General features: G+C 42.5%; 1 protein-coding gene across 1 annotated transcript in view; it reads right to left on the reverse strand.

The window, feature by feature from the left end:
* Positions 1 to 531: 531 nt before the first annotated feature.
* The window catches only part of mfge8b (milk fat globule EGF and factor V/VIII domain containing b), a 73,478-nt gene continuing 59,598 nt past the window's right edge, over positions 532 to 14,411 (reverse strand). The window contains 5 exon segments of the mRNA XM_084335060.1: positions 532 to 3,756; positions 4,367 to 4,522; positions 5,587 to 5,771; positions 9,645 to 9,789; positions 12,812 to 12,967. Of these exon segments, the coding sequence (XP_084191186.1) occupies positions 3,613 to 3,756; positions 4,367 to 4,522; positions 5,587 to 5,771; positions 9,645 to 9,789; positions 12,812 to 12,967 (786 nt within the window). The 3' untranslated portion in view covers positions 532 to 3,612.

The following is a 14,411-nucleotide window of genomic DNA, read 5'->3' on the forward strand; positions in this document are numbered from 1 at the left end:
AATGTCAAGGTGTCCTCTGTGGGTAAATTGATACCATTAGAATCTAGCCGCTGGAGAATAGTGTCACAGTGTGTGTGTGTGTGGGGTGGGAGGATTAGGGGCCCCAGGGTGTCTAAATGTTAAATAGGCAAATTGACCTACAATCCGTAGCCTTTTGATCCTACCTCTTTTAAATTGAAAATATCTACAATGGATTCAGCCTTGTGGTTCATGTCATATTAAAGGGGCACTTCACCCAAAAAAAAAATTACACATTTTTATAATCTCAACATCCAGTTTAGCACACATTAATTTAGTTTGATAGTTATTGACAGTAAACAATTTTGAATATGGCCACCAGTGATGTTCATGGAGCTGTATTTCCTTCATGAGGCTTCAATGTCCCTGATGGCATCACTGATGGCCATATTCAAACAAGTTTTCATTCAATCTCAAAAGATTAAATAACTGTCAGTGCCTCTTTAAGTCTTAGCATTAATTAATTTCACCTAATACAAGTAAATAAAAAAACAAAAAATTATGCAGACAGTCTGTATTTAAACTCTTATTTATTTTTCATCTTAAAAGATACAAAGGCCAAACTTAAGGGAATCGTCTTAAGAAACACATACATAAAGAAAACGCACCAAATCCAGTCAAAAATACTGTCAGGTCTAACGTCAGCATAGCAAGAAATGAACTATCATAATAATAATACCATGAAAACACGTGAAATCAATCAGAAAACCTGAACAAGAAAACAGAATATCTGCAATAACTTGAATCTTGTTGAAAACAGCTAGAAAAAAAACAACAACAACCTATGTCAACTATAAATCAAAAACTGTAACTGAGAAATCATAGTCAATACAACGCATGCAGACACAGGATAACATCGTTAACTTCTTTTGGAACCGTCTGCGACAATAACACAACATTGTACAGTGTTTGACACCATCCATTCCCCACCTCTCGGTGCCTTTGCTATCCACATGCATTTACGAGGATACTGCCCCCGCTTTCCAGCGACCCGGGTCGGATTCATATTCGTTCTTCGCAAACAAAATAGGTTATAATATTGCACAAGCCCATAATTCATAATTCATGGGGTATTTGGAATACTGTGACTGGGGGGTAGCTATATGCAGAGTATTATGCCGGATTGTGTAACATGTCCAGTGCAAGCGTAAAAAATCAGTTTTAATTAGATTTCTCTTGTACAGTCTTATCAGTGGGAGCGCAGCTATGAATGTGCCGCATATTTTTGGACCGTTGTGACTAAATGGATGGCAAAGGTTGTGTCTGCTGCTGCAAGCATTTACAGTAGCTCACCTGAACAAATGATTGTAACAAAAAAAACCGAACAAAAACTAAAAGTACAGCTTATATATTTACATTATGTGACGCCACTAGACTGCCGAAATGTGGGACTTTTCCCCCAACCTTTCAAAGCTCCATGTGATAATGTATGGAGACAATATGTTCTATGCCACTGGAAGAAAGACACATTTAATCATATTTTTCCCTCTTATAATAATAATAATAATAATAATAATAATAATAATAATAATAATAATAATAATAATAATAATAATAATAATACCAATACAATATATTCACTGCTGTTCTTCATTGAATAATTATATATATCTTTTTTTAATCTTTTTTGTGTTTCACAATATTCCAAAAATCTAAAACAAGACAAAAACATCAAATGTGAAAAGTGCCATTAATTAAAAAAGGGGGTGAACTGGGTGTTGGGTGATGTGTTTTCTGATGTGTGTGATAATGACTAGCCTTTCAGTAGCATGTACAGTGGCAGCAGATCTGCCTTAAACTGAGACATCCGTCAACAATCCAATCAACTTCCAAAAGGCTTTTTTTCTCTCTTATTTTCCGATGTCTTTTAGTAATAAATTAATTACTATGATTATACACTGTTATGACAGTAACAGAGTGAAGGAGCGCAGGGACAATGGACAACACCACGCTGATAGTAGAATCACATTTGTCACAGAATCCTAAATATTTCTCGAGACACACTACTTATTGGTTAGCTAATCTCCCTGCACTTGAGATAGTATATTATAAACTTGAATGATGCATTTAGCATAATGAATAGGCAACTACTGTAACACTATAAACGTGACTAAATCGTAAAAACAATATATATATTTTTTAACATGGATTCTAATGGTCACACCATGGATGTTGCCCTCAAAAGAAGCTAAGCCAAATAATAACAATATTTAATACTTAATTCCTTCCAACCCATTGCAGGGAAATACTAGAACTCAAGGTCGTGATGGATTCTCTCAATTCAATCGATTTTAAAACGTACACAGAAATTGCAGTTAGCAGTGGTAGCGTTCATTCTCAAATACTGCTGTAGGTAAATAGGTTGGGATAGGCCTTCTTTAGAACCTTCTCAAGCCAACGGTTTACTGCGCGCTGCCGGTACACGGTTCAGTGTCTTTCGAGGGGTGTGAGCTATAGATGTTTGGAGCCGTCTTTATACATCATCAGCCGTGGGTCTTGGAGGTTCTGTCTTCAGCCTAGGTAGGACTGATTCAGGGTCAGAGTTCATTCAGCACCAACTGACACAGCAGTACACCGTTACCCCTGGCCGCTGACCAGGGACAAGGTCCCCTGCACACATACGCACACGACTCTGAATGAAAAACAGGTTAAATAATATCTAACTCCGGCCTAGGGCTGGGCGGTATATGGTCAAAACATCATGTCATGATATTTGTCTTAGTTTTGATTGTATAGCGGTATTTGATTTCCAGTACAAATTATAATGTGATAGGACATATTTTGTATGTTGTTATCTTGCAATAATACAGTTGTCCTGGTGCTATTTCATTTTAAATGGTCTATTTTCTTCGATGGTCTAAATGTTTGATTAACAAAAAATGTACAGTATGTATTATTATTATTTTATTTATTTGCATGTATACATCTTGTATAGTATAGTAAAATCCCATACCTTTGCATGGATCTATGACGGTGTGCCTTTATATTCGGTGTACCTCTCAGCCCTACTCTGATCGGTCTGATCTATGAGGGCTGGATTGGTCTAAATCACACCACTATGAAGTGATCACAGATCTGAGAGCTGTATTGGTCTAACAACCACACCACTACATTACCACTTACTCCCTTCCTTCAGTAAAATAGACGAGTGATCAACTTAAGGAATGGTGGAACAGAAGGTGTATATCGCTGTCGACGGACAAAAAAACTATCATCCCCAAAATTGTTGACTTTTCAAAACATCCTCATCTAAAGATAATTTTTTTTTACATGATGGGATTTTAATGGGTTTTTACGATCCTTAAGGTTCATAAAGGAACATAGAGAACCATGTAAACGTAAAAACATGAAACATCACCATGGGATGTGAGGATTTCACCCCCAACAGAGATCCAGGTGTCAGTGGTTCAGGGTAAACTCTCCACCCTCTAACCAGCCATGTGGTACTCAGGGGTTTGCTGCCCCCTAGGGCTGAGAGCAAGGCAGTGCAGGCGTGGCTCAAGAAAGGAAGGGGCAGGGGGAGAGGAGAGAGGGTGGAGGAGGTGAGAGGAGGAGGAGGAGGTAGAGGAGGAGGGGAGAGGTCAAGGGGTGGGGCTACTCGTTACAGCCCAGAAGCTCAATTCGCAGGGTGATGCGCTCGTGCCACGCCCACGGGAGGACACGCACGAAGCGGGCGAAGAAGGGAGGCTCAAAGACGTTCTTTTTGTGGACGTTGTTGTCGGTGTTACCGGGGAAGATCTAGAGAGGGAGAAGAGACCAGTTAGTTAGACCAGTGGTTCTCAATGTGGGGTCCTCTGAGGGGGGTTCCACTCTCAAGCTTCCTCTGGTTCAAATGGTCCCTGTCAAATGCTATATAGGCATTCACAGATTTCAATAGGACACGCTCCTAAAATATTGATCTGTCCCTTTAACTGGCAGACTGGCGGAAGAACTGGGTGTGGAGGCTTTAGGTGGGATGGAATGTTAGGCATTTTGTCAGCGTTCCAATCTCCATTCTATTTGGCCGACACAGATGAGTGTCGGCACATCTGGGCAGAGGAACAGAGTGTTGGATGCATCGTGACTGCATGGGGCTAATCGGTCTGACTGCGAGACTGATTGATTTAAGGTGTACCAGCTGACACTTATTTCCTCAATAATCGTCCTTTGTTTGTTTGTGTCTATCGTCAACGCCACAAAGATACGAACAAGCTGGGATACGTCGCCCCAAACGGCCTTGGCTGGCCCTGCATCCGAGTTTCATTTCACACAAGGATTTTCAAGAGATATCCAGCTATCGAAACCTACCAGGATATGGTGGTATTTTAGCGATGACTTTATAAACAGGTGTTCTGGCCCGCCTGCTGACCTTATCAGTTTTGGTGGTCTCGTCCTTCACGATGCTCCAGTACTGCCCGTCGTCGCTGTGGGCTACTTTGAAGTCTGTGACGAACTGGACGTTGCCGAAGTCCTTGGCACCCTGGGTGATGATACCCGTGACCCTCTTAGGAGACTCCAGGTCCACCTGGGCAAGATGGGAGAGGAGGTTCACATGACCGGTCTTAGAGAAAGTACTTCAGATATTAAAGGTAGAATCTGTAATGCTGTCAAACAGCAACCTCTTGGCAAAAGAGCCCCGTTTGGTATCGCACATTGTTAAAATCTTTTTGTTTTGTTCTGATGTGTGGGTACTGTAACATTGACCACTTAGTGGTTCAATCATGTCTGAAGCTCATCATCTACTCATCAACCCTACTAAGCCCCTGCACTATACCTGCAGCTATAGCGTTCTTTAGTCTGTTCCTATACCTGCAGCTATAGGGTTGGCTTCCTTTAGTCTGTTCCTATACCTGCAGCTATAGCGTTGGCTTCCTTTAGTCTGTTCCTATACCTGCAGCTATAGCGTTGGCTTCCTTTAGTCTGTTCCTATACCTGCAGCTATAGCGTTGGCTTCCTTTAGTCTGTTCCTATACCTGCAGCTATAAGGTTGGCTTCCTTTAGTCTGTCCCTATACCTGCAGCTATAGCGTTGGCTTCCTTTAGTCTGTCCCTATACCTGCAGCTATAGGGTTGGCTTCCTTTAGTCTGTTCCTATACCTGCAGCTATAGGGTTGGCTTCCAGGTTAGTAGAATGCTACCAGATTCGTTAAGCTTTGAGTCTAACAAATCTTCCTCCTTTTTACAACTCCCCTCAACCCCAGTCTTTCAATATTAAGTTGTTCATAACTTTGTTGTGCTATAAAATTGCCAAAAGAATATTTTGCTACTGCACTGAGCCCAATAATATCAATACACATTCTGTACCTAAGAAATAGTCTTTTCCCCCCAAAGTAATTACCAAAGAAAAGGATTCAATATGGGATATGAAACTATTTGGATTTGATAAGCAGATTCGATAGATTCATAATTCCATGTTTCTTTAAGGACTTTAACGAGTTTAATTCCCTGACAACCTGTGTTTTTAATGTATACGATTTATGCATGTATGTTTTAAATGAAGTTTTGTCTAATAAAATAAAATAAAATCAAATAGAATGCGGTCAGCATTTCTTTGAGGTAATTAGCCATCAAACCCCGACCCTAACGTTACCTGCAGCCACTCTGAGCGGTTGTTGGTGGCGGCCGTCCAGGCGTTGGTCTTGCCCTGCTTGTCCAGACGGGCGTAGTGCGGCTGCCAGGTGAAGGCGTCGATGCCCCACGTGGAGAAGACGCTGGAGGCGCTCAGCTGGCGGTCTGACACCAGCCGAGACTTCAGACCCAGGGGCTCAGAACAACCTGCCGTGTTGGAATACACTGTGGAGGTGAGACCAGGCCGAGAGACAGACAAGAGGAAAGAAAGGCAGGAAGAAAGGAAGAGAAAGTATGATAGACAAGGCGGACAGACAGGGGGAAACGGCCCAAGCCAGCCAGCCAGCGATGAGAAGCACGTAAACAAGCAAGAGACATGATGCTATGGAAGCCATGCTGAGCCCAGTGTAGCTCACATCACACGTTACAGGTTAGTCTCCTCTTTGAGAGCTCTCTGGGTTGATAAGAGCGCTCATTATAACCTTATAAGAGTGGGAATCTAGGTCTTATACAGCAAGTTGTACTTCTTTTCGATCTCATGTTCGTTTTAGCCAGCCGAAACATTTTCAATTCCACAATTTCAGGTGCACTTTGTGAACTTTCAGGGGCGTTTTTGCCATCTGCCGCCGGCCCGGGTTAAGTTCCTACTCAGCCTTATAGAATCGGTCAGGCCCAATGGATTTGAATGAGAATTTTGAGACAGACGAGTCTCGTGGCGGCAGGCGAGTAGAGGAGTGAGATGGCAGAGCAGCAGCAACATGCAGGTACGTTGGGCAGAAGGACCAAGTGTAGGAGTCATCATGCAGTGTCAATATCATCTTACATTAGGTGCTGGCTATCGGCACCCAATTCAATTAGATTCCCATATCTAATCTTGCGATATCGCTCTGGGTTCGAAAAAGACCAAGAAGTGACTCAAAAACAACACATGCATGTTGTTACCAAGAGACAGGAAGACGGATAAGACATGTGACCCCAAACCAAAAGGACACGCTGCCTGCTACAAATAGAGTGATTTACGACCATGCACACACACTGGCACAAACGGCATGCCTCGTGGGAGAAAGACAGACACTTTTGTTATCGCTGATGAACAAACATGAAGTGATGGCGTGAGCGAGTGAGCATACGCCCGAGTAACAAGGCCAGCGTGTTGGCAAGAGCCCAGACTGGCAGCTGATGAAAGGAACAGTAAGATGAACAGGATGCGTGTCGCTGTGGAGAAAACATGAAGGAAGCCACGTATTATCTGTGGCTTCAGGCACCACAACATTGATGATGATGATGAGGATGATGATGATGATGATGATGATGATGATGATGAGGATGATGAGGATGATGATTATTACTACCACATTCCTAACTTCCATAAATACTTCTATGTCTGATTCATTTGTGTCCTTGCCAATGTATCCACAGCAGAAAATGTCCATAATGGTCTCACTTGGGAATAGGTTTACATAGGGAGAGAGAGAGTGTGTGTGTGTGTGTGTGTGTGTGTGTGTGTGTGTGTGTGTGTGTGTGTGTGTGTGTGTGTGTGTGTGTGTGTGAAAATCTGATATATTGCCGTGTGCGTTTCACCGCTACTACCAATACAGAATCTTTGAATTATGATCAATCATCGCTTAAATGCCTTATTTTTTTGGGCCTTTTACATTTGCTCCCATCCCCCAATTTAGTTGTTATGCCAATTCCATTCCTGGTCGTTGCGCTCCCATACTGTCGGTCTAGGGAGGGTGTACTGTAGACTACCACATGCTGCCCTACTGTTGGTCTTGGGAGGGTGTGTAGACAACCACATGCTGCACTACTGTTGGTCTGGGGAGGACAGCTAGGAGTTTCGAGGGGAGAGCATAACACATGCAGAGGTTCACGCTATCTCCCACAGATCCCCTCCTTGCGGAACAGGCACCCTGGCCGACCAGTAGGGATCGCTATTGCAATGACCAGGACCCATATCTCACCGGCTTCCCACCCACAAACTGTGTTCGTAGGGATGTCTGACTAAACCGGAGGTACCAATGCCGCAAAGTGTGTGTTTCGCTCGCATTTGATAACTTCCATGTTTCACGTCAACTCCAGCTGTAAGGGAGGGGCTGAGCCCGATACCCCCACCTTACATTTTAGAAGCTATGACAGCTCTTTAGCCCTGCGTTCTACATCCCTGTGACAACTCCTCTCGTGAGTTACGCTGTTTCTATGTACAATGAGAACTCCGCGAGCAACGGGTCCACTGCGTCTAACATGCTTTACATCCCCGCCATTCCTGTATGCCCACGTCACGGTAAAAACCTTAACTGACGTTAGCTCCTTATCCATCATATTATGATGAATTGAAAATGGGGGACCCTGATGTAAACAAGACGAAAGTCTTTTTCTGGTCTGCATCCCCTTAACAATTGTGTGTATTGAGCTGTACTGTACCCATTCTGCAATCTGTTAATAAAATGTTCAATCAATCAGCTGCTAATGCTAACTAAGCTAAGCTAGCTAACCCTGGGAACGCTCACAGGCACAGGAGAAATCTGTTTCGTTTTTGCAGAATTCCAATAGTTAGGAAAGGGGGGGGGGGGGGTGGCGCTGAGCCCCTCTCTCTCTCTCTCTCTCTCTCCCTCTCCGTTCAATGATTTGAAGTAGCATTACACAATAAAAACGAACTTAGCAAAAATATTGTAAAATCATTAAGTCAGCTATAGCTATTCTCCCTCTCTCTTGTGTGTGTGTGTGTGTGTGTGTGTGTGTGTGTGTGTGTGTGTGTGTATACATTTACTATAGGCTACTCTTTTTGACATGGATTAGGCTAATTAGCTTTAACAATCCTGATTCCTGAGCCTATGTTATTCAAAAGGAAGATATTGATTTAAATATCTATATAGACAAAAAAAAACATTTTAATCGTATCTCCTGTGCTGGCACAAGCACTACCATAGCGCGGAGTGGAGAGATAACACACAATACATATAATAATTCATGGAGATATACTAAAAAGCGATTTATAATTTTTGTCCGGTAAAAAATCTCTCTGGCTGGTAGTTTTAGACATGTTGAATAAAACACTGTAGGCCATGTTTGTCCTACTAGCATCATTCTTTCTCTGCTGTAATAGGTAGCCAGACATTGTGATTTAGTTATATCTCTGCTCTAATAGGTAGCCAGACAGTGTGATTTAGTTATATCTCTGCTCTAATAGGTAGCCAGACAGTGTGATTTAGTTATATCTCTGCTGTAATAGGTAGCCAGACAGTGTGATTTAGTTATATCTCTGCTGTAATAGGTAGCCAGACCGTGTGATTTAGCTATATCTCTGCTGTAATAGGTAGCCAGACCGTGTGATTTAGCTATATCTCTGCTCTAATGGGTAGCCAGACAGTGTGCTTTAGTTATATCTCTGCTCTAATAGGTAGCCAGACAGTGTGATTTAGCTATATCTCTGCTGTAATAGGTAGCCAGACAGTGTGATTTAGTTATATCTCTGCTCTAATAGGTAGCCAGACAGTGTGATTTAGTTATATCTCTGCTGTAATAGGTAGCCAGACCGTGTGATTTAGCTATATCTCTGCTGTAATAGGTAGCCAGACAGTGTGATTTAGCTATATCTCTGCTGTAATAGGGAGCCAGACAGTGTGATTTAGTTATATCTCTGCTGTAATAGTAATAGGTAGCCAGACAGTGTGATTTAGTTATATCTCTGCTGTAATAGGTAGCCAGACAGTGTGATTTAGTTATATCACTGCTGTAATAGGTAGCCAGACAGTGTGATTTAGCTATATCTCTGCTCTAATAGGTAGCCAGACAGTGTGATTTAGTTATATCTCTGCTCTAATAGGTAACCAGACAGTGTGATTTAGTTATATCACTGCTGTAATAGGTAGCCAGACAGTGTGATTTAGCTATATCTCTGCTCTAATAGGTAGCCAGACCGTGTGATTTAGCTATATCTCTGCTGTAATAGGTAGCCAGACAGTGTGATTTAGTTATATCTCTGTTGTAATAGGTAGCCAGACAGTGTGATTTAGTTATATCTCTGCTATAATAGGTAGCCAGTCTAGTGTGTAGTGTGTGTGTGTGTAGTGTGTGTACCGTTGAGCTCGCAGCCGACCAGCTCCAGGCGCAGGGTGCAGGCCTTGCGACACACCACAGGGATGATGCGGACGTACTGGGCCACGATGGGCGGCTCAAACAAGTTGGTTTTAGTGCCGTCGTTGTCCACATTACCCACAAACACCTATAGAGGAGAGAGCGGGAGCACCGTTAACCCTTTCACTACCACACTACCAAATGGTTAACCCTTTCACTGCGACAATACAGAATGTTAACTCTTTCACTGTCACACGACAAAGGGTTAACCCTTTCACTACCACACCACAGAAGGTTAACCCTTTCACTACCACACTACAGACGGTTAACCCTTTCACTATCGTCTGTAGTGTGGTAGCGAAAGGTTAACCTTCTGTAGTGTGGTAGTGAAAGGGTTAAAATATATAATGCGTCATTTGTGGCGCCGTCTCTGTGTTTTCAAAACATTTCCCATGATCATCTTTGCTCCGTCGCATCTGTGTGCTTTCTGCAGAGTGAGTTATTGGTTTCTTGGTGGTCAATGTGGCTGCATATTTGTTTTCCATTGTGGTAGAAAGAAACAAAAAAGCAAAAACTCCCTTTTAGGTTCTCAGCCACAAAAGATTATAATAATCCATGTGAATAATAATCCAAACAGTGACTTACTTAACTTCTTCAAATGTTTAAGAACAGACCTGTGAGTCAGTCCAGTAAGTACGGTCCAGGCAGTAGGCCTTACTCTAGTCAGCAGCAGCTAACGTGTCCAAACTTGCCCCCACACAGCTGGCAAACTGGCAAACTGGAGTATAGGATTGCGATTACAAATTCAGAATGCGATTCTAAAGGCCAGAGGAGGAATCCATAGAATGCAACCAATCAGATCTTCTCAATCAGAACACTTCCTGGTTGTTGACACACCACGGCATTCTAGGACATCCCCTTTCATTCAGAGCGAGGTGGGACGAAGTGTCTGCGGGTGAGTGGGAGGATGAATGGAGGATCATGAATGTGCGTGTTTAAGTGGGCATGTGTTAAGAGTATAGAGACCAACAGGGGTTTGTATGGCTTATTGAAAAGGCCAGCAGATCACCACAAAGTATTACTGACATTAATTTCATAGTGGTGTGCAGTGACAAACTAAAAACGTTAATTTCTGAGAATAACTCAATTCTACAGAGGAATTCATATCATATCAATATCCGCCTGTTTCATCCGACACTAAACAAATGAATGATGACTTATCCCCTAAAAAGAATACTGCAAACATAAATAACTTTTTTCACAGTTATGAATCAATGTAGTCAAAATCGCACAGTTGCTGAGTGTTTGTGGAGAATACATTTTTGTAGAACTTCACACAACTAAAGCGCCCTCTAGTGTCAAATTTCTACCCTCTGGTCATGTGATGAAGTGATGTACATTCAAATATGCTCTAATAAAAAGGTAGATGATCTATTACAAGCTGCACCAATGAGATGAAAATGGAACAGCTCCTGTCCCCTACATGAGCAACTCCTGATCGTTAGTTGCAGCCCTACTGAAAACAAATATAATGTATCCACATAAGGCTACGTCATTCGAGGACATGGTGTGCTCTGTTCAACTGTTCCTACGGTATTTCATGGAGGGGTGACTTTATAACCAGTGTTTCCGGTTCAAATGGGCCCCCAAATTATTCTCTGGAAACACAATATGAAGCCAAAGAAAAATAGACATGTTGAATAAAACACTGTAGGCCATGCTACGCTCATAGCGAGGGGGGCGTACTAGCGTAGGTCAGTGGCCAATCAGAGTGCAAAACGGGAACCCGGAAACACGAACCGGTTGGTAAAAGCATAGACGCAGCCTGCACAATCATCATTCTTTCTCAGCTGTAATAGGTAGCCAGACAATGTGATTTAGTTTTATCTCTGTTGTAATGGGTAGCCAGACAGTGTGATTTAGTTATATCTCTGTTGTAATGGGTAGACAGTGTGATTTAGTTACCGTATATCTCTATTGTAATAGGTAGCCAGACCGTGTGAATTAGTTATATCTCTGCTGTAATAGGTAGCCAGACAGTGTGATTTAGTTATATCTCTGTTGTAATGGGTAGCCAGACAGTGTTATTTAGTTATATCTCTGCTGTAATAGGTAGCCACTGCAGTCTAGTGTGTGTGTGTATGTGTACGTGTACGTGTATGTGTGTGTGTGTGTGTGTGTGTGTGTGTGTGCACCGTTGAGCTTGCAGCCGATGAAAATGGAACAGCTCCTGTCCCCTACGTGGGCAACTCCTGATGTTCTACAAGTGTCACCTGTCACTCCTGGTGTTGTACAAGTGTCACCTGTCACTCCTGGTGTTTGAATGTATTTGTGAATGTAATATATTGTATTGTAATTAGTGCTGTCAATCGATTAAAATAATTAACTCGATTAATCGCATGATTGTCCATAGTTAACTCGCGATTAAGCGCAAATTAATCGCATTTTTTATTTAATTTTTTTTCTACCTTAAACAGATATTTTTCAAGTTCCAAGTTTTAATACTCTTATCAACATGCGAGTCAACAAATGCTTGCTTTATGCAGCCATTTAACACAAAAGGATGACCCTCATGCATTGCAAATTTGCATCAAATTCAAAACAGAGTGATGCACAAAATAACTTAAAAGAAAATAATAATTTAAAACAATGAATAAAGTGTGCATGAAATAATAGGGGAAAGAAAACGTTAGGAACTTGTTACATTCACCCACACAAGGGCTGAGTAATCACCCCCGCCCCCCCTCTCTCTCTCACACACACACACTCTCCCAGCTCTCTTTCTCTCTTGCCCATCCCTCATCTCTCTCACCCCCCTCTCTCTTTATATCTCACACACACACACACACACACACCACACACACACTTCAGAAACAAACATAGTATCAATGAGAGCATCAATAATACACCTGAGTGAAGTATAGTAAAAAATAAATATATATATATATTTTTTAGCTAAGCGTGAGTTAAAAAAAATAGTGGCGTTAATAGAATCGGGCGATAACGCGTTAATACCGCGTTAACTTTGACAGCCTTAATTGTAATATATTGTATTAATTTGTATTGTGTTCTATTGTATTGTAAAATATTGTAATGTACTGTATTGTAATATATTGTATTGTATTGTAATATATTGCATTCTATTGTGTTGTGTTGTGTTGTCTCCTCACATAGTCCTTCCTCTGCCCGTCAGGTCTGTACAGGGTGTAGGTCTTTCCGTCCAGGCTGGAGGCCAGCTTGAAGGACTTGATGAACTCCGCTGAGCCCATGCGGCTGGCGCCCTGCGTCACGATGCCCGTGAAACGCATCTTCCTCTGCATGTTGATCTGGAACCAGGATCAGACAGCCGGCATGAGTTGTAGACAAACAAACACAATGCAAATAGTGTAATATAAGGAGAAGATAGACGGGCTATATCACAGCATTACATGAAGTGATCTTGTTTTGTCCTTTGTGTTTTGTCATCTCGTCTGTTGGTTTACTCGTTTTGTATATTTGTTATTGCTTGGTTGAGTTTGTTGTTGTAGATTCTGTTTCGTTGTCTAATGTTTTTTTTGCAAATGTGCATACATTGTATTGTGTCAAGGAGCCCCTCAAAAACGAGATGCTACGTCTCAAGGTTATTATTATTATTATTAGGTTATACATTATTATTCCTAATAAAGAATTTCAATCATCATATCAAGTAAATCTGTTAAAAGTTAAGGACAGCGGGTCTGGTGGCGTAGCGGAGATTGCGCTTGTCACCAATGCAAGAGGCTGCGGTCTCGACTCCCGGAGTCAGCATTGCTTGAGGCTTGGGCTGATCGCTATACTAACTCGTTTGGCTGGGTTAGGGGGAGGGCAAGTCGTGGGTGGTAATCTGGCGTTGTGGACAGCGACGCCTACAGGTCAGGTCTGGGCACCTGCTCAGCGAAAGGCAGGAAGTGGTGAAGGCAGCGTGACCTCCCACGCGTTACGCTTCACCAATGGGAGTCCTCGCTGTCAGGTGAGAAGAGAGCCACTGGCTGTCTCCACATGTGTCGGAGGAAGCATGTGGTGGACTTCAGGGTTCCCTTGTACCGACCAGTAGGAGGAACATGCGCACAACAACCAGGTAGGGGAGGGGGGGAATTGGCATAACGACTAAATTGGGACGGGGAGAAAAATAGAAAATCAGGCGGAGAAAAAGAGGATTAAAAAAAGTCAAGGACAGCAAACGGTAACAGCACCAAGTAGTCCCCTAGTACATTATAGCCATGGTGCCGTCTAGTATATGCCGTACAATGTCAACCAAAACTCGCCTCACTGGATGGATTATTACTACCAATATTTAAAAGACTTTTTCTCAGAACACTAGCAGTACAGTCATTCTGTATAGTGAACACCGCCAGTCTAGTTCCACATTGAAGCTTCCGCTGACATCACCCGCTTCGGTGAAATCCAATGACGATCCTGGGGAACTAGAGAGGAATTCCCCACAGTTTAAAGGAACACGCCAACATTTGGGGAAATTTGCTTACCTTCTTCTCCAGAGGGAGACAAGAAGATAAGATACCAGTTTCCTCTCTGTGCGTTCAGTAGAAAGCTATATGGCTGCATGTTGGCCTAGCTTAGCACAATGAATGGAAGCGGACGTGGCCGGTTAGCCTTTGGGAGAGGTGTTAGTTGGACAACATTTATGGATGCCAATCAACCACCAGTAAACCAGAAAAAGAAGCCTAGGCAAGTACTGTGCAATGAGAGGTAAAACTGAATCGCTGGGAACTAACCATAACCCCCTCTCATTTG

The sequence above is a fragment of the Notolepis coatsorum genome, assembly GCF_963971535.1.
Source record: "Notolepis coatsorum genome assembly, chromosome: 18".
Classification (NCBI taxonomy): domain Eukaryota; kingdom Metazoa; phylum Chordata; class Actinopteri; order Aulopiformes; family Paralepididae; genus Notolepis; species Notolepis coatsorum.